This window comes from Crinia signifera, chromosome 7 (assembly GCF_055691185.1).
Source record: "Crinia signifera chromosome 7, ASM5569118v1, whole genome shotgun sequence".
Taxonomy (NCBI): domain Eukaryota; kingdom Metazoa; phylum Chordata; class Amphibia; order Anura; family Myobatrachidae; genus Crinia; species Crinia signifera.
In genome coordinates, this window is record NC_139223.1 from 194,179,237 (window position 1) to 194,206,494 (window position 27,258).

Below are 27,258 nucleotides of genomic sequence, written 5' to 3' on the forward strand. Positions count from 1 at the left end.
TTTCTTACCAAATCTCTCACTTTCTGAATCTCTCATCTTATTAAATTTCACCCTTTGTTCAACATAGTTGATGCGATAAAGCCATAGGTTTGTGATGCCAAAATACCAGCACTGCACAATTTGGTGGTAACAGAAAAAAAAATTCAGCGGTTAAAAAAACAAACACATACAAATGAGTAACTTAAAGTAAGACACAAAACAACTTTGTGCCCCATGACTATTCACATGTTCCTGTTGAATAAGTGTGGATATATGGGTCTGTGGGGGAGGGGGTACAAACCAAAAATTTATATGGAGGTATCCTATTAGTTGCGATCATTTTATCCTGGGGGGTGGGGGGGGGGGGGGGGGGGAATGTTTGGGCTATCTAACATAATTATTATTTTTTTTAATTTACGGAAGAAAAAAAGTTTCCATTTGGGATGCGGGATAAGTATCTGAATCCCATATGCTATCATGAATAATGCTTTGCACCAAAGCATAATCTTCTATAAGTGCTGGCTATCAGAGTTAATTAGCAGTGCCTGGCGAATCCATTAGTCATGGTAAATTACCATGGCCGAACTGGATACTGGCTTATAGCCTTTGTATATATACATATTTAAGGTGGTGCACCAAACTCCAACTTGCCTCCATGCTACTCAGGCGAGCTGTGCACAACCATTAATGAACATTTGTGCCCAAGAAATGATACAGTGGGCGAGATTCAGCAAGCTAAAAATTCCGTAAAAACCCAGTTTTCTGGGTTTTTACCGCATTTTCATATGCAGCAAAGCCCCATTGCTGGGGCTTCACTGCGGGGGGTTACGCCAGTTCCTATTTGGCGTAACCCCATGGAAGCCTATGGGCTTCCCTTCACGTCCCCCGCCGATCTGCGACGCACCCCCCTCACCTGTGTCTGGGCAGCCTCCTGCTGTGCTGCCCGGACCAGTGATTTCCTCCTGCCTGCACCACTTCTGAGTGCAGGGAGGAGGAACCGGAGACCTTACAGCTGTGTAAGGGTTCCGGCAGGGAGGGGGGGACCCGGTGCACATCGCCGGGCATCGCTTTTGTTACTGCATATGCGATTATTAACTATGCGAATGCCGGAGATGTGCACCGGGGATTATTGGTGAATCTCGCCCAAAATAATTGTTCCCAAACTTCCTAAATCTGATGTTGGGAATACTATTTTGTTGACAGGTTTAGCGATCACTATAAACATTGTGCTGAGCATCTAGTCATATGTGTATTAATGTATAAATGTTCTCATACACATATCTTTCTTGCACCACATGGCGCGGGAGTCCCATGCTGTTCAGTTTTTCCTTAATTTTTCATCTAAATTCGCTTATAGGGCCTGCTTCAGAGTTGATCATAAAGCAATTTTTTTTCCTCTAATGGACAAAACCATGTTGCACCGCATGATACCTTTGCTCCACCTGTAATGCCATATGGTTTTGTCCATTTGAGAAAAAAAAAATTGGGTACTTGTTTCCTAGCACGGCACCCGTCGGGGTTGATTGCATGCCTTAAGTTAAGGTACTTAAGGCATGCGATCGACGCGATGGACGCGATTTTCTGTCAATTACCAGCTTTAATTGCCGGTAAAGAGAAAATCGTGTTGATCGCGTCCATCGCGATCCATTATAATGGGCCGCGATGCGACCAACGCGATTTTCCCATAGAGAACAATGTTAAATGAGTTTTAAAGTTAAAATCGCGTTGATCGCGTCTGTCGCATGCCATTATAATGGCATGCGATGCGATCGACGCGATCAACACGATTTTACATAGGGAACAATGGAAAAAGGGCCAATATGGCCAATTTCTCATTGTATATGCCCCCTCATGGGTATTAACTATGGTTAATGCCCCCCCATTGTTAACGCCACCCCACTATTGGCGCCAACCCGAAGCGTGGCGAGCGCAGCGAGCCCGCGAGGGGCGGCGGTACGCGCCCTCCGACCTTTTCATACCCCCACTATCCACATCGGCGTGGAGTTGATTTCATAAAGTGTGGCGAGCGCAGCGAGCCACCGAGCCCGAAGCGTGGCGAGCCCCGCGAGGGGACGCGTATACCTGTGAAGTTATGCGCGTCCCCTCGGGGGCTCGCTGCACTCGCAATGCTTCGGGCTCGCTGCGCTCGCCACACTTTATAAAATCAACTCCATGCCAACGTGGATAGTGGGGGTATGAAAAGGTCGCAGGACGCGTACCGCCGCCCCTCGCGGGCTTGCTGCGCTCACCACGCTTTGGGTTGGCGTCAATAGTGGGGCCATTTCAGCCATCAGGGGGGGGGGGCTTGCAATGAAAATGGGGGGTTTTGGGGCTTTTTACATTGAAATCAATGTAAAATTGGGTCTCAGGGACCATTTTACATTGATTCCAATGTAAAAATTGCGTCAATCACATTGTATGCGATTTGGTTGGCATGCGATGGACGCGATTTTTGTGGCCGAGATCAATACAATCAAAATCGCGGGCGCCGTGCTAGGAAACAAGTACCAAAAATTGCTTTGCAATCAAGTCTGAATCCGCCTATAGTGTAATACAGTAGGTGCTTAGGAATAGTGTCTTGCTGTGGCTAATTTGTGAAATGTGTGGTGCTAAATGTGGACATTTGACATGATCTGAAGATATGTGTATATGGACACATCTGTAACAGAACACACAATGATTTTTCAAGCGCAATAAATAAAGTTCATCTTCTCTCCATTGACACGAGAAAGCCAATCAGGAGAGAATATGCTAATTGCTTAGCTACAACTCTCTATCCTCATCCTCAAACCCCTGCTCTAGACTAGTGGTTCCCAAACTTGGTTCGGCACAGGTGTATGACAAACTGTCACATTTCAAAGTTCCACAGGCGACCTGGAAACCTGAACTTTTTTGAGTTCCTAAGTATAAAGTTTGAGACCCACAGCTCAAAACCAATGAGCCACGGACTCACACCTATTCAGAACTCTACTTGTTTTTTTTCCATTAACCCTCTATGACTATGTAGTCAGCTGACTGACCCCCATGCCCACTGCCGACGGGTCCCTTTTATAAAACTAGTTGTAGTGCTGCTGATTTTGCTAGTTGTGGTACATTAGTTGACAATGTCTAGGTTGTTAATATCTAGGTTGACACCAATAGGTTAACAAGCACAAATCGGCACTGGCAGACTGTCAACACAAGCAAAAGTTAGATGCAGCAAATGTAGACATATGAAAAGATCGGCATGCGGGTTTCAAATTTTTGGGGGTGTCAATGTGCGCATGCACAATTAGTGTACCATGTCCCCTCGCTTCAGGACACTTTACCATCCACATTGATTACAACTGGGAACGGTAAAGTACTGAAAATTTCAAAACAATTAAAAAAAAATCCCTACAATCGGTAACAATCCATTGCCATTTATTATATTATACTTGTAGGAGAAGCACAATGTCCCTGTACATATCTTCCTCTAATTATTTCATTATGTCGGAGAGCTGTAATCAAGCATCTGATTCTAATCACGCGTTCCCACCACAGCTGCCCGGAGAATTTCGTTACATGCAGCTTTGTATGGCCTCATACCACCAAAATTACCAGATCTGTCAGATTATTTTACTAAGCGAAAAGTCTAACTAGAACGCTTCAGGAAACTGAGCTCATAGCACAGAAAAGCATATACTGTAGGTAGATGTGTTCAGTACATTGAATAAAATCTAATATACTGTACTAAATTGGAAAGTAGCCATGCTGTTTGATTGTATGTGTGCATTATAGTTTGGGTAGGCACCCCTGGTAGGTGCTGCACAGTAAATCTGCTCCTCAATGGAAAATTATCTGACTGGAGGGAAGGGCTTCATCCTGGTAAATGTCAATCTTAAGCCTCATACACACTAGAGGACAGAGGCGGAACTACCATTGGTAGCCCACTGCTGCCCCTGTCACCCACTGTTTTTCCCTGACGCACTGTGCCTCCCCCTGCCCCTCCCTGTCACCCACTACCATGATTGATATTGTGAACTTGGGTCGGGCTGGAGGAGGGGGGTGCACAATTACCACCACTGTTAGAGGATATTTTAAAAGATGTCGCTCAGAAAGGTGCTTTTGAGCGATATCTTTTAAAATCTCCCCCAGTGTGTATGCTCAATGTCATTAAAAATTTACGCTTACAAACCCTCCTCTCGGCTGAATGTGAAGTTCAATTTGGCTATATAGCTTACGACCCTCATGTTCAGTGGGTCTCGGTGACGTTACTGAACAATATAATTTACCGATATTGTTCAGTGTGTACACTCAATTTCCCGACAGCAAACGATATCTTATACTAGATTGGCCGCAGTGCGTGACGTGTAACGTGTATGGGGCTTTAATTGAATCACTGTTGTACTCTAATTTATTAGCATTAAGGCCAGTGGCGGCTCCTACCTGATTGTAGGAGAGGGGCTGCCACTGGCCACGATGCTGGCACCCCCAACGCTGATCACCCACTGCCCTCCAGCCCACCGCGGTTCCTGTACAGATGACAGGCACCAGGACCAGCGTATGTGCCGTATCGATCTCCGTACTGCACAGGAGCATACTCCCAGCTTCTATGGGCTGCTTCAGCTGCAGCCCTTAGAAGCCAAAGAGGCAGCCCAAAGGGAGGGAACACCCCCCAATGGAACTGCCCTGGGTGACTGGCAGTGACTTCCTATTGGATGTCAAACCTGCCAGTAACCCAAGGGCAGACCATAAGTAAACATCACCAATGATTAAGACCAACATAAGACATGTGTGCAGCCACAACTTCCGTCATCTGCCTGATAAACCGGTCACCATCACACAAAAGGCAGGGACCTGGGGCTACCTAAAATATGTATTGCCATGAAATGGGTCTATCCAGGTTTTGTAACCTGGTTAAGCAATCCTAGTCAGGATCAGGCCATTTCCCTGTGTTCTTATAAATGTAACCTGGGTAGGGTAGCCCAGGTCCCCCTTTCATACATGCAGGAAATACCCCGATAAGGACCAGGGTCGCTGACCTGCCACACCTAAACCAGGTTGACCCTTCCTCACCATAATGACCTGGATATGATGACATAATACTACCAAGGTATACATCTTCTTTCCCCTGGCACACACATGGTCAGGTCTCTTGCAGGCTGGCTGGTTGGCATGGCCAGGAATATTTTTACGTCTATAATGTAGCAGTAATTCCCCAATTCCTACACCTTTTTCTGCACTTTCCTACTTATTGAGAACCTTACCTTTTTCTATTTGCATTTAATGTATTTTCCCCTTTTTGTGCTAAATTTATTGACCTATAGATTTGACCCACCTTCTTATTTGCAAATGTCCTTCATTCTTTTGTATGGCAACTATTTGCAGATTAGTCATTTAATGAGATTTATATACATTTTCTGAATATTGACCTGTTAACACTATAACTTGGCAATATATTCATATATTCATTATATTATATTCATATATTCTATCATATACTGATAATTTATCCAAGCTGGTGCATCATTTTAAATACAGTAACTCAATTCTTACCTGTCCCTTTATACTTTCACCGCTGTATACTCATTTTTTATCTGTTTATAAACATCGACAGTAAACAGTATCCTGCGCTGACACATTATCAATGCAAAAAACAAACATGTCAGAACCAATGGGTGGGTCTAGAGCTAAAAAGTTCTAACATTCACTATCATAGTTACATTTTTAACCACTGGGAGGTACATAGGGGCACTTACAAACATTGGCCTTGGGGCCTACAAATAAATCTAGTTATGAATCTAGACCAGGGCTGGGCAACACCGGCCCTCCAGATGTTGATGAACTACACATCCCAGGATGCTTTGCATTAGTTTTGCTATGTGGCCATGCTGAAACTGATGCAAGGCATGCTGGGATGTGTAGTTCATCAACATCTGGAGGGCCGGTGTTGCCCAGCCCTGCTCTAGACCTACTCATTGTAATGTTGTATAAAATGAACTGGAGGGCATTATAATGTTAAATAATATGAACTGGAGCACTGTAATGTGGCATGATATAGTGTAGGCACTGTACTGTGACATAATATGAACTGGGGTCAGCAGTGCGATTTAGCACAATATGAAGTGGAGGCACTATATTGTGACATAAATATAAACAGGGGGTAGCCCTGCAATGTGGCATAATATGAAGTGGAGGCACTATATTGTGACATAAATATAAACAGGGGGTAGCCCTGCAATGTGGCATAATATGAAGTGGAGGCACTTTAGTGTAGCATTATATATACTTGGGTCACTGCATGTCATATTATGAATAGTGGGTACTATGTTGCATAATGTGTACTGGCAGCACTACAATGTGACATAATATGAACAAGGGCACCACTATGGGTCATAAAATAAACTAGGGCACTACTATGGTACAAACGATTCACTAAGGCAGAATTACTGTTACAAAAATAAACTAGGGCACTGCTATGGGGAAAACAATAACAGCTGATGCGAATAGGGGTCTCTCTATAAGCACTGGGACAGGAGCCCCTTCAAAATGTTGCCCAGGGCCCACAAATTTCTGATTACACTCCTGCTTAAAACTTTTGGGCAAACCTGCCAATGATTGTCAGCTTTGATCAACCACTAGATGGACACGGGTAAGAAAAAGAGTGGTCACCGGATCCTGTTTTAATGAGCGACAGAGAAGTATTAAAATCATACAAAGCTATAATGATTATTGCCCTCGGCCTAAATGATATAATATTAAACTATAAGAATCCTGCTCAATCTGTCTTCCTACTTTCACTCGCATAAAGAAACAAACTAGAAGAGCAAAGGAAAAAAAACAGCTAAAACTTTTCCTAGGCTCTTTATGAATGGGACCAACAAGAAATAAATCAGAAACATGCTGTCAGTTTTTAGCCTGCTGGGGAATATCACAGATAAACTGCAATTGTTTATTGTACTTAGAACACAGTTATTGTGCTGGCTGCATCTCCTACAGGGTCATTATATGCCCAAAAAGGGTTTGCACCGCTTAATTGGAATCTAGTCCATTTTTGAACACTCAACAGTTTCATCCTGTGATGTGTTGAAGCTTCTTGTAAGTACATCCCTATTTATTCCCGCCAGCTAGGAACACAATGTGACTTGCCTTCTTTCAAGGATCTAGCAGTGGATACAGAGGTCACACATCACTACCAGCTGCCTGGCAGGTCAGCCAATTAATTTGCAGTTCTCTTGTAAAAGTTCCTGAGACCATTCCCTTGGCAGAACATTACACAGTGATAATATCCCAATAAATGTCGTCCTTGATCACACCAGCTTGCACTATAACAAAATCTATTAAAGGTCCAGTCCTAACTGCTTATTATTTATATTTTATTAGTTTGATTGATCAGGCAACTCCGATCCCAAAGGTGTTTTTTTCTATTGAACGAGAAACATTCATAAAAGCACGGAAAAACAAAAACTCCATTCTTGGTAATATAAGGTCTAATGTTACTGCAGCGGCATCTCCATTCCGCTTCTACAAATTGATTATCAGAGATGCCCAATGTTCTGCCTTGGTGCATCTGCTATTGATGATAAAGTAGACAAATAAAAAATAATTCTGTTCATCAGTAATCGTTAGTTTTGAGAACTTTTTAGTTTTGTTTTTTTCTTCTGTATAAAATATTTCCTGGGGTGGGTGTATGCCATATATGAGATCCGTGATGTTATATTAAGAAAGCGATCAATAAGAACACTGCATTGATAGGCAGGGATCAGGGGTCGGGAACTAAATAATAGTAATTTAAATAAACCCCTTGCACCATTTCTAAACAATATTCCATTTACATGGGTTCTGCTTGCTGTTTGGTGGCAAGGGTGTAACAGGGATTATTGAACCGTATGTCAGAGTAACTGTTGACATTGATTTGTGTTGCAAACACAGATTAGGGCGGGATTCAGAGTTGCACTCAAGTCCGTTCTACGGACGGATCTTGAGATTTTGCGCGCCATGCATACACTGAGCATAAAAAAAATGAGCAATTACTGGTGATTCAGAGCATCTGCACTTGTGGGTGAGAGGACGGAACTTGACCGAAACTTGGCATACATAGGGATATAGAACAAATGGGGGGTAGACCTGTGTTTGCGCTTAAAACTGTAGCAGCACTCTATAAATCCTCCCGGTTAGTAGAGGATGAAGTACATAGATAGAGATAAGATATAGTGTGCGCTAAGTATCGTCCACCACCTTATTACACAATTTAAGGGTAGACAAAAACAATTAAAATCATATAAAATGTATTAGTCAATCAGACAGGGATTCCATAATCCAATTCTTCCAAGATACAATGATACCTGACGTGTTTCATCATAAATGACTTCATCAGGGGTTATGTTATCTAAATCATTGAAGATGGGTTTAGAATTTGAAAGTAGTGTATCCACTTACTTAAGTTCTTTATGAATATGGAAAAACACTTTTTTCCAACAGGATAAATAGATCTCAAGTGGGATATACAGATAAAGATTTTTGACAATGAGTACTGGGTGACAACCTGAATCAGTAATTTGACTCCTATGCCTCCAGTGTCTGATTGCAATATATCTTATCTCTACACATAGGGATATATTAAATTATATTTGGTAACTGCGGTTTTCCTACTTTTTTAAATCTAATACAGGATTCACCTATTCAAATTCTTTACATTTTTTTCTAAAAGGTCGAAATACTCCGACCTGTTGGAAACCACGTGGATTGGTGGAATAGCCGCCAATCCGCTTGCTTTTGTTGGAAACAGGGGCAAAAGAAGCTCACGACAGTAGGATTTGACTCAAATCCGGCAGTCGGATTTGTTCGGATTGAATAGGTATTGTCGGATCCATTCTGACAAATGCCTGTCGGTATGGATCAGACTGCAATTGAATCTACCACATACTGTAGGCTAGTGTAGACGGAATTGTTGACTATTTAGAGTAAAGCATGTGTAGAAATCTGTCTCATTTCAGATGGATCTCTTAGACCAAATATAGGGCTAGAACAAATTTGCGTTTTTGGGTAGTGCAGTTCAATTTGACTTGAACTAGACTAGCATAGTTTAAAATAGCGAGTGAGTCAGTTTGGAATGGCAGTTGGTGGCAGTTGCTGTGGCTCCCCTATTTAAATTTTGAACTGTGCTGTAGCCCCTCCTCTGGAGCCGCCACTGCGTATACCTGCTAGATAACATTCTGCCTCGTTTTCAGATTCAAACTTGGCAGGAAGAACATAGTCAACACCGAACTGTACATCCCTAGCTAATAGTGACAGCAGCCACTTTCACAAGTTGTAAGACAGGGCAGGGGAGGCCTGGTAAATGCAGCCAGGCCTGAATATAGGAATATATCTGCTTTATTTCCAAGCACACAGTGTGGCCAGCTTGTACAAAGCCATTCACTCCAACCAAGATGTAAGTGGATCGACGTCATTCTTGACACGCAAATCCAAAAATCCTATTTAAAGCTCTGTTTATAGTCGTTTCATTGAGCAAAGAGCAGTTAAGGCAGGACAAATACACCAGTAAGCGCTTGTTCTTACACAGCTGCCTGCACTATACATATGTTTTATAGAGAACAGCTGCAGCTCAGTATTACATTAGTCAGGTTACAGTATCGTTGTACAGAAGTACCAGGATAATGCTAAATATGAAGATATTTGAGGCCTCTAGCACTAGGCCACTACTAGTATGCCTCTGTAGCTTTCTGAACATATATGGACAGAAAAACACAAAGAACATATGGACGGAAACCTAAGAGAAAACTAAACTGCCTGAGGCATTGCTCAAAAGCCATGATCTTTAATATTGCTGCTACATTTCAAATCATTATAAGAAGATATAGAACTGGTGAAATGTCATCGGTTACGTAAAAACAAAAGTTTTCATACATTTATTGTAATTTAAGTTACGGGAATCCTTCAGTGCCAAGACACTTTGGGGTTTATTAATGTAGCGTTGGGATTCTGGGCATTTTTATGCCTGATATTTAATAGGGCAATGCTTTGACTAGCGGAACTTGGATACTAAGAGCATTGCCCTTTAAAATATCGGGCATAGACACTCTCAGAAATGCCGGGTTTCATAAATAAACTCCTTATTCCTGACTGATTGGCGTGCACCCAGTTGCGTCTGAATTATTGTTACAGTTCTTCAGTGTTCAAGAAGAATCAGCTATTAATGTAGGCAAAAATATAATATCCCTTCAAAAATTTTACCTTCCGTCCCATGCAGTATTGATGCAATCTTGGTCGACATTGTCCTGGCTATGAGGTGATTTTATAAAGATTGTCTGGATTGTTGAATTACTTAACCCTTTGAGTGCCAACGTTGCTGTGAGGGATCCTCAAAATATCAGCTAAAAATGGCAGCGCCGCTCACAGCGACTGTTCTTTTAGTACAAATAAATACAAATCCAGCCCAGTCAATTCATTGAAGTTTAGTTAAATATTGTGCCCAAAAACTGAAAATCTTTAGTGGATATTTTAAGGATCTCTATCAGTAACGTTGGCACTCAAAGCGTTAAGCAGGTGACTCCATTGGGCCCACTAAAAAGCTGTTTTTTTCCTGTGAATACTTAAGGACAGGACTGCTGCCCCCCCCCCCCCCTCTCTTTTAAAAGGGGAAGAATCCACATACTGATATTCTAAAATCCTTATGCCCTTGGAGGGGACCAAGTTCCTCCACTTTTAAACCTATTATGGCTATTGAAATATTTCCTGTACATCAAATAGTGTGATCCAATTAGAAGAAACATAGTACCAAATTCAAATTCTCTGAATGTTCTAACCCCTGAAGAAGTCCCTCAGAGGACGAAACGCGTTGGGTGAAGCAACACATTTTAATGAATGTACAACAAAAAAACATCTTGAACATTTTTATTCAACTGAAAAAATACTTTTAATAAAGAGAAAACCAACGATATGGACTTCTGTGTCACGTATTATTAGTGACACTAATAGAAGTGTCTAAAGGACTTTTTAATACTCAGGGCGCCACCCCGCAATTGCCTACATATATCTTGTATTCCTTCTCTTGCCATTAGGGGAGTTTGTGGAGAAGGCTGCCTTGCATTGTACCTAATAACCTGTTAAGACTAAGCTTGAAGGAGGGGTTCCTAAGCAGCTAGAATAAAAAGTGTTTAAGTAGAAAATTTTATCAAAAGTAGTATCATTTCTTTACAGAAATATTTTATTTCCAGTATGGACTACTACCTATTAAGAAGAATAAAATGAAGTACTATTTTTTATTTAGTGGAGTTTTTTTTTTATTCATTTAGCTTTATCTGACATTTCTGTAGTTATTTGATGCTTTTGCTAAAACAAGGTGCAATATGGCACTTATGGATGCCTATACAGTATATCAAAGTGTATATCAGGGTCAATAATGTCATTCCAGATGTCCTAATTAAGTTAATCAGCCCCTCTTTCACAGCCCATGGGGTTCTGGGAAGAGCCATATTGCATATTAGTGCCCCAGCATCAATGACCTTTAGCAGCATTTGACAGCCTAGGGATGTTTTCTCTATAGGACTGGGAACCATGGTCTTCCTGTCATAGGAATGACAGAGCAAATGTGTGCCTCATGTGCACTGAATGCACTGGAAATATCCAGGCACGTTAAAGAATGTCACATTCAATAAAGTTTCCCCAGGTATTGTTCAAATAGAGGGGATTATTCAGAGCTGATCGCTGTTGTGCAAAATCACAGTGTTCGATTATGGAATTACCATAATCTGTTGTTGACATCAAACAGCGACAAAAATCAGCGATTATGTTTATTGGCAACCCGGCTGCATTTTCATTGACAGGAAGTTGCCGTTTGTGGGTGGTAATCGTTAATTTTTGAGGAGTGTCAAGGAAAAACGCCAGTATGCTCAGGTGTTTTCAGCGAGGGTCTGTGACATCAGCTCCAGCCCTGATTGGCTTGTCTCTGTCGCAGAGTTGTGGAAGGGTCAGGGTTACGCATAGACTATGCACACTGGAAAATCCATTCGATGGTGAAGGCGGTGATGGTGCGGCCATCTGATCTTTCACACAGCATCGATCAGGTCTGAATAACCCCCTTAGTTCTTTCCAATAATTTGTAAAATGAATAAGACTTCCAGCATCTCACTGACCTGTTTCTGGTGAATTAACGAATACTTCATACAAATTTGTATATTAATAAAGCCATGCACAAACAGCCATTATTGAGGATATAACAGTGAGTACAATCCACTCACAACATGAGGAAATACTGTACATGCATTTATTATATAGTGATGAATGATTCCAATACATATTACGGCTATAATTTACAATATATATCTTAAGTAAAGAGATCGGAATAACAATAGTTATTCATCCAACCGGTTTGTTTTGTCATTAGTACCGTCACTCAGTAAGAGCACATGCGGAAATGTTGCATTCTTATCGAAAGATCTCATAGCTGAAGCCTTATTGGTCGGGAGTTACCAATCAGAGAAGGCATGATTGATGTTTGGCGGTCATATTCGATCATCTTCACCCAGGATTTCCCCTTAAATAGTCTTTTAGCCTTTGCTACGGCATATTTACTAACGCTAATAAAAATGAAAAGAGGTGGTGTTGCATAGCAACGAATCAGATTCTGTCTATCATTTCGTGGGATGCGATAGAAACATGATAAGACAGAATTTCATCGGTTGCTATTGGCACATCACCATTTTTGGAAGTCTTAGGGGGGATTCAATCCTGGATACATTTTTTTCTAAGTGAAAAACTGTCACTTTTTTTTCGCCTGTTTTTATGGAGAATTTGACTCGCCCTAGTCTATGGGGTGTATTCAATGCTTTCTGCGAGCTGTGACAGCAAGCAGGGCTGCCTGCTCGCTGTCACAGCTCGCAGGGTCAGTATTCAACTGACCCCCTGCACACGCCGTTTTCACCTCGATAGGTTTTTGGAGCGAGGGGGAGCGGCCGCTAAAACAGCGAGGCTCGTGGCTAAATACAGCGGGCTCCCTGCATTAGCTGCGAGCTTCGCTGTTTGGGGGAATCCTCGCTGTCCAGCGAGGATTTCCCCAGCGCGTTGAATAGGATGAGTGGCCGGCGCAGGGGTTAAACAGCGAGGATCGCTTGTTTTCGACGATCCCTGCCGTTTAACCCCCCTTTCCCCCGGCCGCATTGAATAAACCCCACTCCCTGTGCTGAGTTTTCATTGGCGAATACTGCGTAAATTGATGAAACTGTCGCAAATGCACATGGTTTTGGCGAATTTGTGTCCGTTTTCGCCTGTTTTTACATCCATTTTTTCCACCTCTTTTTACATCCATGCCGATTCACCAAATCAAAAGTGAAATGGCATTGGCGAAAATGTACTAAAAAACAGGTGAGAACACCTGTGATTGACTACTGATAGGCAAATCTTTGCCATTTTTGTTTGCCTGGCTAAAAACTAGGCTGAGATTGCATACCCCCCTTAGTACATTTACCACTTGTGTTAAGTGGGTGATCAACGGAGGGTGAATGTGGAAGTTTCCCCCAATCCCCATCTCTCATGATTTTTTTTTCCATCCTTTATTGGTAGTCTTTCAAAAGTAATGTGCTATCAAGAATAATCCCTCCTACTTATTTGCACAGGCTTAAGTCCAACACTGATTGCGCTCAGTATGCTGAGTAACCAACATTTCCTATTGCTGACTCCTCCCCTTATTTCACCCCTCCAGGTCAGTAAGAAGATCCAAAAGCACTAATGTTGCACAGGAAGCAAAGGCTTGATAGACGCAGCACTCGCTGCATTTCTTTTAGCCATGGTATTAATGTCTACAGGTGGCATAGCATACGTAAATAAAACACAGTAGAGGTGCAGATTGTCCATGCTTGTCTTAATCATATACAAATTAATTAAAGGGAATATTAGGAAAAAAATCTACTTACCGGGGTGTGCGACTGTTCTGTCAGCTTTTTCTCCCAGATTTTTAGACGCTTCTCTCGTTCCTTTAATTCTTGTTCCTTATAGCTCAAGTCTCGCTCCAGTTTTTTCAGCCTCTCCAGTGTTTCTTCAATTTCACATCTGCACAGATAGAGTCAGATCAATATTACATTTGAAAATTTTTAATACTTTAAATAAACCTGAAAAGATTTTATTGGATTCATTTTTATGTAAACATTTATTGCACCCCATTCTGTGAACAATTAGTATTACCATATTGGTGCTATCTGTAAACGGTTATTGTTCAGTCTGTCAAAAGCACTGAAGAAAGTGTTTGAATAGGGATATTTAAAAGGTGAACCATATGTAACTCGGCATATTGTAATGGGATGGATTATGTCATATTATCCCATGTAACATTTGATATGCTTAATTCATGTCTATGCCTTACACATTTATATTCATTGTTTCTGCTCCAATAAAATTTAATTATAAAAAAAAAAGTGATTTTGTCTCTTACAAATATAACTCTTCTCCCTATATTGGTAAATTGTAGTTGTGGACCCTTCCTAATGGGTGGGAACTGGTTAAAATTAATTCTTGTAGCCTATGTGTAAGTGGGCCATAAATCTATGGACCCCATTCTCCCAATCCAAGTCGCACAATCAGACCCGAATCCCCATTCTGACAATCCAAGTTGGAATTAATGATTGGCATTACATTGGGAAATCGAGTAAATTGAACCTGTTAAAATGCATTAACTCAACAATCCTGACTGATTTTTGGTCAGAAACCACCGAGTCATTTAACCCATCATGTTGAAGTTCACTGATAAAGTGAGTCAGTCCTTGGCAGAACATGCCAATCTATTGCAGATGTAATATGTTAAGAGTTCATCTGGTTGGATGAGATTATCCCATTGACGTAAGCATTTAGCAACCTCGGAATGCTACTTATCAGAACATTGGATTTTTTTGCCCTGGACTTCACTAACTGGTAGAACAAGTTAGGTTTTATAATGTACACCTCCATGGTGTGTCTTCAAGAATCTTTTTGATTAATGCATTAAAAAATCCCATTGTGCCCATGAACACCAACTTGTCGACACTTGGAGGTTGCGCCACCCAACGGATCGTGACTACACCTTCTACTCACATCCTCATGACACCTACACTAGAATAGACTACCTTTTAATAGATCACCAGCACCTACATATGTTGGTTAATGTAGACATCGGACATATCACGTGGTCAGACCATGCACCAGTCTCCCTTACCCTGAAGTTATCTCAAAACCAACCCACGTTTCGCACATGGCGACTAAATGAACTTCTTCTTCAAGACCCCTACTGCACTGATCAATTAAAACAATGCATTCTTGAATATATCAAGCTTAACGACACTACTGACATCTCACCTGTTACACTGTGGGAAGCACATAAATGTGTCGTTAGAGGGAAACTAATCCAACTCGGCACATATGTTAAAAAACAAAAAGAGGAACAAAAAAAAAGATTGTTGCAAACAATCCATAATCTAGAAACCAAACACAAATCCTCCCAATCGCGTGAAGTACTCCAAGAACTAACTGAAACTAGACACGCCCTTAACAAACTCATGTCAGATAAGATTAAAATGGACTACACTAAATGTAGAAGACGCTTTTTCCAGTGGGGCAACAAACCTAGTAAAATGCTGGCAAAAGCACTGAGGGCGCAAAGGGCCTCCATGCATATACAAGAGGTTGTAGATGACAGTGGACAGAAATGCCACCTGACATCTGACATTGCGAAGGCATTCCAGACCTACTACTCAAAACTCTATAATCTGATGGATGGCTCTCCTGATGCTTCCAGTCAAATAACCGATGACACACTCCTGACCTACCTCAGGAATTCGGCCTTTCCAAAGATCTCAGAGGCTGAGGCGAACCACCTAGATAGGCCCTTCACTCAAGAGGAACTGAATGAGGCGATTAAGCGCACGCCATCAGGGAAAAGTCCAGGGCCAGATGGCCTCCCGATCACATACTACAGAACTTTTAGTGAATCCTTGCTGCCCATTATGCTCCGAGCTTTTAATGCAATAACAAATACAATGCCCTTCTCAGCCCAGTCACTAGAAGCCTATATCACCGTAATACCCAAAGAAGATAAAGATCCTTCCCTCTGCCCCAGCTACAGACCCATCTCCCTTCTAAATGTCGACCTAAAATTATACGCTAAACTAATTTCTAACAGACTAAAGCTACTGCTACCTGACCTAATCCATACTGACCAGGTGGGCTTTGTGTTGGGGCGAGAAGCTCGTGACAACACCACCAAGATGTTAAACCTAATCCATCAGTCAACCCAGTCCTCTGCCCATACAATGCTTTTATCCACCGACGCCGAAAAGGCATTTGATCGTGTAAACTGGAAATTTATGAAATGCCTACTCGAACATATAGGATTAAAGTCCACCTCCCTACATAGGATACTGGCACTCTACAGTAATCCCACTGCTAGAATTAAGGTCAATGGAAGCCTATCAGACCCAGTGATTATTTCGAATGGAACACGTCAGGGCTGCCCATTGTCCCCCTTGATTTTCGTTCTATGCATGGAGGCCCTAGCGAGATGCATTCGTGCAAACCCTAACATTACAGGTTTGCAGATAGCAGATACGGAATACAAACTAGCATTGTTTGCTGACGACCTCTTAGCAATAATTACCAACCCAAGGATTTCCCTACCAAACCTAATGAAGGAGTTCAAAGTCTTTGGAGACCTATCCTATTTTAAAATCAATTATAGCAAATCGACTGCTCTTAACCTCACCATCCCCCCAGACACACAAACCCATCTGCAGCAGAGGTTCCCGTTTAGATGGAACCCCGCATACATCAAGTATCTAGGGGTTCTCCTTCCGAAACATCTCACATCTACATACTCTCTAAACCTCACCCCGACAATCACCAAACTCCGCCGCGAATTTTCCTTGTGGTCTTCCAAAGGCATATCTTGGTTGGGAAGGGTCAATGTAATAAAAATGAATGTTTTACCCCGTATCCTCTATCTACTACAGGCATTGCCGGTTCTAGTCCCCAGGGGCTGGTTCGTAAAGCTTCACCGGATGGTCCGAAATTTTGTATGGAGTGGTAGATCCCCCCGATTCAGACAGGACTACTTATATAGAAGGAAACATTTGGGGGGCCTCCAACTCCCCCATTTTGAAACTTATTATGTAGCCATTCTGCTAAACAGAATCTACGAATGGGCCAATCCTAAAACAACAAGACAGTGGGTGACCATAGAAAACTCATTCTATAAGACTCCCCTGGGGACTGTGACATGGCTGCCCCGCATACCCAAGATCGCACACCCGACCATAGGCCCAACCCTTGAAATTTGGAAACGAAATAGAAGCAAGAAGTACATTTCATCAGTATACTCCCCTATGACACCATTGTTTGATAATCCGAAGTTCTTGCCAGGAGACTCCAAAATGGCTTTCAAGCCATGGCGTGAGGCAGGCATCGCAAGATTGGGCCAACTATATAATTCTTCGGGGGTGCTGCCATTCCCAGAGGTCCAATCCAAGTGGCTCCTCCCCAATAAGGAAATTTGGAGATACCTCCAAGTCAAACATTTCCTCCAGTCTAAGGAAATGAAGGAGGCAGTCTCTAGAGACCTAACGCCTTTTGAACAACTAGTCTGTTCACAGAACATGTCAGCGCATACTACATCACACATATACAAATACCTAATTGAAAACCAATTCCCCACCTTACCAAAATTTACCACAGACTGGGAGAACGACCTGAACCTGACACTTAGTGGGCCACAGTGGACCTCCATTTTTGAGAAGTCATGGAGCAGCTCCACTAACATACTCACTTTAGAAACCCACTTCAAGGTTATTTCCCGTTGGTACCGCTGCCCATCCATGCTCTCCAAGATGTTCCCGGGGGTCTCGGCAACTTGTTGGAGATGTGGTTCTGGTCTGGGCTCCCCAGTACACATATGGTGGACATGCCCGACATTACGGCCCTTCTGGAACAATGTGATCGAGATCTCAAAAGAAATACTGGGTCCAGAGATCCCAGACAGTCCAGAATTCTGGCTACTCAACCTACACTCCTCTCCCTTATCAAAATATAAAAAATCTGTACTGAAATATCTCAATAGCGCAGCGAAGGCAGTCATACCAGTCCATTGGAGATCCACCTCCCCACCATCCCTCTTAAACTGGTTCCAAAGAATAGAGCTGTACAGATCAATGGATGACATTATAATGTCCTCCCCAGACAAATTCCAAACATATTCCATGATCTGGCTCCCCTGGCTAGAATTCTGTGAGACAGACAAATACAAAAATATCGTTAACAAGCTTCAAACTCCGTCCTGAGCTCAAGCACACAAATAGGAAACAGCGCAATCCTCGCCAGATGCTTAGCTGGTTCCCACACCCGGCTTTTCCCTCTTCCCCTTATTCTCTCTTTCTTTCTTTCTCCCCTTCTCCTTCCTACATAATATATTACTGAGACATATTTTCCGTTGAAACTGCACACAGCAAGTTCATGCTTAAAATGTTTATTAGGAATTATACCCAAACGTAACGCTACCCTTCATGTCACATTCCTGATTTATACCTGATTACAATATTTATTTTAATGACAGAAGAGACTGTTTAAGTATGAGCCTTTCAAAAACGAAAAGAAATTGTTTCCACTGTTGTAACCATTTATTTGTTTTCTAACTCAAATAAAAATTTAACATGTAAAAAAAAAAAATCCCATTGTGCCAAGAATAGATACATATTTTCAGCAAACGTCCTAAACAATTCACTTCCTGCATATACTTATTACAGTACAACTCTGTTCCTGTCCACTCCACTTACTGTATATGTGCCACCGCCAAGGTAAGAAAATCCTCTGGTTTATGAAGACTAGAGTATTTAAAATCCATAGGTGGGAATTCAGTATGTAACCCTTATGCAATAAATATGAATGCTACAGAGGAATACATCTTGTTAATATAAAAGGTCATATACAGTAAGCGGGATGAAGGCGTTTTATCTCGTAGGGCATCAAACACAAAACTAAAGAGCTTGCACAAAGTGGCCCTTTTTAAACTCAACTTTAACATACCATATATGGTCAAATATCAAACACAAAAGACTTTTATGACACTTTTTTTTTTTTTATAAAAGTGGGGCATGAGCACACACGGACCACATGGTAACACATTCATCGCTACAACAAAGAAATATAAAAACATCCTTCACAAAGCCCAATATTTTTCATTCCAGGCAAAGCAGAGATATAGATTGGGTTACCGCTTGGAATTAAAATATACCCCACTGGCAATCGGTAGGCGGCCAGCGAGGGGAATTGTTCCAGAAATAAGGATCTAAGCAACCTGATCAAATAAGAAAGAGATGGAATTTTTATACAAAGATTTTGATATCTAACGCTTCAATTCTACATACTGTTCTTTTGACCTTTTTACAAGCTCAGAGCAAGCCTACTTTTTTGGCAAATGTCTCTCCGCTGTCAACATTACAAAACCAGATAGATGACCACCTATCACTTAAGAAAGATTTGCTACAGAGACACAGAACAGCAAAAAAAGGTTTGATCTAGCCAAAGTAAAAGCTGAGACGGCGGTGGATCCTCATTAAATAATACCTACACAAAGAAAGGTGAAAATATAAAGAAACCACCCCCCTCGCCCTTTTTACGGCTAAAAAAAAAATATCAAAATTCATTTCCGATAATGCATCAAAAATATTTGTTATCTAATTGGAGCTCGGTTACTGTCTCTTATAAAGCTTTGAGTAAAATGCATTATCTGAAGGGGTGTTTCTGTGTGTATCAGTTTGTTAGTGGAATTACGGAGGGACGGGTTTAAGTGCGATGCAGAATTAAACACTTTAAATGCCACAATTCAACATTAGTTTTAAACCAACTTTTCATTCAGTTGGACCAATGGTGAAAGGAAATCTCCTAATCATGTACTCCAAGGAATCCCTTAATCACGGACATCAAAAAGGAGACTCCCTGGCCATCCTCACCAAAACCACTCTGGACTATTTATAAAAGAACCAATGGGTCGGATGTAATGACACCTGAGTTGGCCAGAGGTTTTGATTCCCGGCTGAACTTGGAAGATTTTTTAAGCAGCAACAGTGGTTCGTAACCTGCGTTCTCCAGTACCCCTAACAGTTCAGGTTTTCCAAGTTCCCCAGCCAATGCATTGTGTATCATTAACTGTCATATTTTATAAATCCACAAGTGACCTGGAAAATGTGAACTGTTGGGGGTACTTGAGGATCGGGGTTGGGAACCACTGATTTACAAGGCAAAACCATGCCTTGTAAATGATTGCTTCTTTTAAAAAAATGGCCGCGTTTGGCCAAGAACCTGCAACTCCGGCATCATTACATCACATTTTGCACAAAGAGGAAGGTGTATCTAGTAGTGTAAACAGTGGAGAAGTAAACAAGTTGCCCATAGCAACCAATCAGCTTCTACCTACCATATCACTTTATAGAAAGCATTTCCCCTTAATATTTAACCTTTTCAAAAAGTGCTTCATTTAACTTCTATGCAACAATGTGCTGGATTATGTTAATGATGAAGAGCAGACATCTTCATCTAAATCCTCTCAGTAAGACTACCACATCAGAGATAAATAGTGCTATTTACAAAAACGTCAGATAAAAAGATTTCATGGGATTTTCTTGGGTGGAATTTATATGTATATTCTTGCCTGTCTAGTTATTCTATGATTGCTACCAGTTTTAATGTCATATTCACCCAAGACAAACAGTACAGTTGTAGCGGTAGATGTATAGAATTGTGCTTTAGCAAATCCTCAGATTTTTCCAGGCAGTTATTAAAACAGCAATGCTAATCGTGGCAAAATATGCCAAAAATACTGGGCGAGCCAAAAAAATCATTTTAGATTTTAAAGGTTAGCAAAAAGGTCATGGTAAATGCTATTGAAACGGTTAGTACATGATGTAAAAGTGCATGGAATAGTTTTTTTCAACTTATTTTTAATATGATATCGTACAAATGGTGGCCTTCATTTGAAGTCTATTTCCAAAGTTTCGCCTCACTCGGTGGGCTGTTTCCACCTTTATCGCTGCAATCCCATGATGCAGCTAACTTTCAATTGTCTGGCTGCATTACCAAGCAGACTGGGCAGAAAACTATTCTCGTCAGCTTCATGTGAGGCCTCTACACAGCCAACGGGGCCATCTGGGAGGTGAGGTCTACAAACATCCACCAAGAACCGTTAATGAGCTGAAAGCTGCTATACGCCAATAAATGACAATATAATATTCAAAACCAACTAAAAACATTCCATATTCCATGTACTTTTAGATTATGTACTAACATTTTGAATATCATTTACCATGTATTTTTAACCTTTAAAATCTAGGAGTTTTTGGCCTCACCCTTTAGTGGTTGATGTATAGCTTTTCCCACCTTGATATAGGATTTTTTTTTCTGTCTTCCTTCTGACACGTGAAGCTGCTGTATTAGGAGTGATATATATCTATATATTGGAAAATTAATAGCTATTCAACTAAACGAAATAAAAATATTTTGAGTTTGCGTCCTTAGCAAGTAAAGATCTTTTCATGTTATTTCACGTTAGATAAATGGTCACAAAGAGAGCGTACTTGTTTTCGGGCCAGATTTTATTGCAAAAATAGCTGGAAGGTTTAGGGCAGAGAGCATGGCACTACCGTCACTGTGACCATTTGTTAAACTGAATACTGTGCTATGGCCAGTGTGAAATATATCACAATGAGCTTCTATAATATTATCTTTTGTTGGCTCCTCAGTGGCCCATATAATTTCTACCTAAAGGTGGTATTGGGCCCATTGCAAAAAAAAAAAAGACTACAAAATCTCAACAATGTAAATACAACATAAGATAAAGGTTCTGTTTTATCAGAGAAACCAGAGATGTATTAAACCTTCGAGGGATATAAAGTGGAGAAGTTTCCCGCAACAGCCAATGAGATTTTAGCTACTATTTATGCAACATAGTGAATAAAATAACAGATCGAAGCTGATTGGTTGCTCCACTTTATCGCTCTCCAAGGTTTGAACAATCTCCCCCATTATCTTTGAATAGTGACTCAAACTTAAACCTGACTGCCTGCTACAGCTTAGAGCCCCTAAATAAGCCGCAAGGTGTACGTTTTACCATGCTACAGTATATTGCATTAAGGCAAGTTAAAGAACATTGCGGCAGATGTATTAAGCCTTAAAAAGAGATAAACATGAGGGTGATAAAGAGTGTTAAACGTTCAACCAATCAGCTCCTAACAGCTATGTTGTAGGCTATGTTTGAAAAATGAGTTAAGAGCTGATTGGGTGGACGTTTATCACCTCGAATTTATCTCTTTTCAGGATAAATACATTGTCCCGTTGTCAGTTACAAGCAGTTGTTAGAAAGCAAATAAAACGTCCAAAATAATTAACAGGCGATGAGCTCTGTACTCCAGTGATGCTAAGTGATTACTGGAGAATGGTACCACAGGAACCGTAAAAGCGTAAACACAGATTTACATACACTACCATCTACTCTATACTCCTTATTGCAGACATGTCCAAACTGTGGCCCTCCAGCTGTTGTGAAACTACAAGTCCCATCATACCTTGCCACAGTTTTGCTATTAGGGAATGCTAAAACTATGGCAAGGCATGCTGGGATGTTTCACAACAGCTGGAGGGCCATAGTTTGGACATGCCTACCTTACAGTGTCAGCAATGTTTATATACCACGTACACGTGCATTGTCTTGTCACGATTTCTTGTTTTGCTCATTATTTTGTAAGGCACTGCAGAACCCTTGTGGCACCATATAAATAAAGGATAATAAAATATTACTTTTCAGATACATTTTATCAATCAAGTGTCTTTTGTAGCTGCCTCACCGAATGGGTGCTACTCTGCCACAGTACGATAACACTAAACAACCTAAAACAATATAAACAATAATTCACAGCAAAGGTTAACAGCCCTACGATTGTTTTTAGAAAGGCTTACGGTACAGTCAGTTACAGGAAGATCAATTTACTATGTCATTTATTAAAACACACTCAAGTGCACTGCATGAAATTTCATTCCTCAACAGTAGATGGCGCAAGAAATAACAACTACAATTTGCTGCACTAACAAGTGGATCCTACGCATTTACAGCTGATTGGGAATGGGACGAAGGCCAACTTTAAATCATGCTATTTATACTCCCATCATGTGAACGGGCTGCAGACTTGTAGTCATATTTTCCATTTACACTGCAGCAGCTTCACGCTACTGATTTTGGTTTGCCATTGAATTGGACCATAGTTTTTCCGATGTTCTTTCCGCTTTCCGTCAGTCACCGTATCAGTGCCTTCAGCAGTACAGTTTGTGATAGTTCCGCCCGCATTGTGCAGAAAGCTTAGAATATTTTCATATCTCTTGATCAGTTTTCCCTGGATAATCTACATAGTTTCTTAATATAACTTGCAGTGGGAACCATGTGGTATCAATCCCCTGGTGATATACGGCGGTTTGCAATGTCCCTTCCAAAATGCTTAAAGTAGCAGATGGCTCCAAATCACAGGGACTGGTGGTGGCAGACAAACGGGGAAATTTACTAAGATGAGAGTTCTATTTCACATGGGGTGTTGCTATGGGAAACCAATCAAGAATCTAATTCAAATTTATTTAGCACCTTCTATAGATAAGATAATAGATAGTATCTGATTGGTTGCCCATAGCAACATCCCATGTGAAATTGATCTCCCGTCTTAGTAAATTTCCCTCAAAGTTTCATGCACATCCTAACTGGGAAATGGGAAACCATACTATAAAATGGGCTTCAGCCTTTAATAAGCCAGGGCCTGATTGGTTCCTGCTGCCGGTGCTGACCCCAGTCGCGTGACCAGTGCATGCGCAGTAGCTTCTTCGGCAGCAGACCATAGACGCACATCCATGGTCCCAGGTCCGGTGCATGTGCAGTATCGTCCTCAGTACCGTGCATGCGCAAAACCCATTTTATGGGCTGCAGCCGCGGCAGTACGTAGAGGCATCCCAGAGGGAGGGAACACCTCCCAATGGGACTGTCTTGGGTGACTGGCAGGTCGGACTTCCAATAAGAAGCCACCTCCAGTCGCAGTGAAGCCAGTGGAGTCTCATCACAGACTGCATCTGTCTTCACACAGTGGCGGATTTTACCTGCGGGTGGGTACAAACCAGCACTGATCTAGCTGTGTCTTATGATCTAGGTTTAAGTCAGGAGAAGACAGTAGTGTAAGTTCCATAAGAAACCAATGCATATAGATGTGGTTTGTCAGTCAGCGTTACAAACCAAAAGTCACATTACCCTATATGTCAGGGGTGGGGAACCTCAAGCCGGTCTGAGTGGCCCACCCTCCTGGCGGCTTTGCAGGAGACTGTCAGTCCTATTCTGCGGCAGCCACCGGAGCGTCGGACGGCTGCAGCAGGACAATTTGTAAGATAAATTTTGACATATGGCCCCCGAAAGATTTTTTTTTTCCCCATACAAATGGCCCTTGGCACAAAAAAGGTTCCCCACCACTGCTATAGGTAGACAATCTAGTATTACAATCTTATATACATAACACAGAGTATTGTCTGAACAGTGTTAATAACCGACTTACCTTGTAAATACAATTAAATACAATTATTCCTAGAACCTCGATTTTACTCTGTTAAATAGCAGTGTGCACCTTCATCTTCTGTGTGAAAGTCTCTTATTAAGAGGTTGTACCATGCTTACATCCTATCAGTGAGAGTGATCCAGACACAATCGTCCAATCATAATCATCATTATCACCAGTGAGTATTTGGCACACGGTACAGTATGTTGTCCTATCAGATTCTGCCATCCTAGGCTAAAGTTAATGATAATGATGCTCTAGTTTGGCACGGGCCACAGAAAAACATTTTGTTGCACTGACACTGAGCATGGCTATTGAGACAAGTGTTTGTACACAGTGCGAGCACTTTACGTATGCAGGCCTGAATACCCTCATGCTTACCTCCACTCTGCTTTATTATGCAGAAACGAATTGCATTGGTCTGGCAGTTTGCTGTCGTTTGACATCGACTCCAAGTTTGAAATGATCTGTTTGAATGACGGCCGTTTCTGAAGAACACATATAAAAAAATAAAATTACATGAAATACACAAACACTGTCGAACTCGATGATAAACTCAAAAATGAACCGAATAGCTCCTCATTGTAGGAAGTGGAAGCGGTGAAGAATATCCATGAGAAAAACAGAATTGCATTAAGGTATAAATAAGAGAACCAATGTATTTGTATACTATTATACATACTGTTATAAATAGGTCAGACCATATTTTACAATTTCAGGGACCTAAACTAATTTATTTTACTCAATGCCAAAAACGTATTGTTTAAATCTTTTTCTTTCAAATACACAAGTGATGCTAATATGTATAATCTCCTGTAAATGTATAAAGAGTGAGTTCTAGGGTCAACAGTTATAATCAGTGATTTCTAAAGTCACCCCTACAGTCTTTATTAAAGAAATGTCAATACAAAAATGATAACTACCCCCAATGTAACTTTATATGTATATTAGAAGTCACGTTGTCGATGCGTAACCTGTATTTTATGGTCACGGTGCTCCTTGGTGAGTGCACAGATGTCCCTTACAGCAAGGGTTACAGGCTCCCATATTTGGCATAATTCAATGCAGAAGTCTAAAGGGTTCCATTCTAGGGCATTACATCCAATATTTTCTGATAGCCATCATCTCCTATTTATTGTGATATATGTGGTCATAGTTATATTATCCCTCATTATCCATGCTCCAATCGGAATGGCCAATGTGTTATTACTACCCATTATTAACCAATGAAAATTCTTGTGTCTGCATATGTTTTGTCAGCCATTGAGAAAAGCTGGAAATTTTGATATGACCGCAATGCTGCTTTTTTAAGCAAATGGACAAAACCATGTTGTACTGCCGATGGGGCAAATGTAACATGTGCAGAGGAATTAAGCTTTCAAACTGAAATATAAATTGCAGTGTAAAAATAAAGCAGCCAGTATTTACCCTCCACAGAAACAAAATAACTCACCCAAATCTTAAGCCTTATACACACGGGGCGACTGCTGAGGCTTAAGCTCGATCGCTCACCACTTCTCGCGGCACTAGCGATGCACCCCGCAATGCTGTGTGGTTAGCGATCCTGCTGGGCGGGGCTTTGCCTTTTGTAAATAGGCAAATCCCTGTGATCTGGCTGAAAGCACCGTCTTTATCTGCGGGATTTAGCTACGCGGCGTGGGACTGCGCATTGCCATACCTGCAGTCCATACACACAGTGATCAGTGCTCCATTTCTAATTGATCTAGACAGATCGCTTAGAAATGGGATTGAAATTGCCTCCTGTGTATCCCATATATTAAAACGTCACTTTTTGAATTGGTGTGTATACACAAGAGATCAGATTCAACATTATATTACACCACGCCTAATAAGGATGCCTTAAATGCTGCAGTCAATAGTAGAATTATGATGCACTTTTTCCCATTAAAAAAAAATCAAGCATTGATGTTTATCAGTCATATAGCTAGACATTAACAAAACTACAGATAATAAAAGTGAGTGGTAGATACAGAAAACATTTTAGAAAGCCAGATGACTTAGAGGTACACAACAGGGGACCCCAGTCTGTACTGTATGCACAGCTCTGACGTCACACTTCATCTGAGGCCGGAACCTACAGTGGGATTTGAATGGAATCTCATGATACCTATATACAGTAGGGTAATAAAATGAAATACCTTCGAATCAGAAACCCAGCATTGTTGCATCAGTTCAGCAAAACTTCTTGGGCAGGAGCTGGGAATGGTCAGCCTCTGAAAACACAAGTTACAGGAGCTGAGTGATCTGCCCGGTTATGGAATTAACCAATATAGCACAGTTCAATTCAAAAGCTAAATACACATAACATGGCTAATTGCATAAGGGAATATAAGAAAAGAGGTGATTTTACCCATAGAAATCAATCAGATTTTGCCTATCATTTCTGTATTGTATCCTAGAAAATAAAAGACAAAGGGGGGGGTGGGGGGTAGTCAATCCATGATTCCGACTGTTGGAACATCTCGACAGTCGGAATCCCGGGCCGTTTTCGTTCTGGTCAACTGTAACTCGACAGCCGGAACATTGGACATTGTTGGAAACTCTGCGGATCGGTGAAAACGGACGCAGATTGTGAAATAGTGACAATCCACAGCAGTTTCTGACAAAACAGATTTTTAAATTCAGATCTGTTTTGAGGAAACCGCCTTCAATGCTGTCGATAATGGCAGAATTGAATAGGCGAGGGTCGCTATTTCCAATGGTGGAAATAGCT

The 27,258-nt window shown here is 41.3% G+C and overlaps 1 protein-coding gene across 2 annotated transcripts in view; it reads right to left on the bottom strand.

Annotated features, from left to right (window-relative positions):
- Positions 1-27,258, bottom strand: part of MAP3K20 (mitogen-activated protein kinase kinase kinase 20) — a 216,017-nt gene that overhangs the window by 56,408 nt on the left and 132,351 nt on the right. For both annotated transcript variants that reach the window (XM_083154790.1, XM_083154791.1), the window contains exons 9-11: positions 26,684-26,758; positions 24,906-25,012; positions 13,854-13,989 (exon numbers count right to left, since the gene is read on the bottom strand). In XM_083154790.1, the coding sequence (XP_083010916.1) occupies positions 13,854-13,989; positions 24,906-25,012; positions 26,684-26,758 (318 nt within the window). The remainder of the gene's footprint in view (positions 1-13,853; positions 13,990-24,905; positions 25,013-26,683; positions 26,759-27,258) is intronic.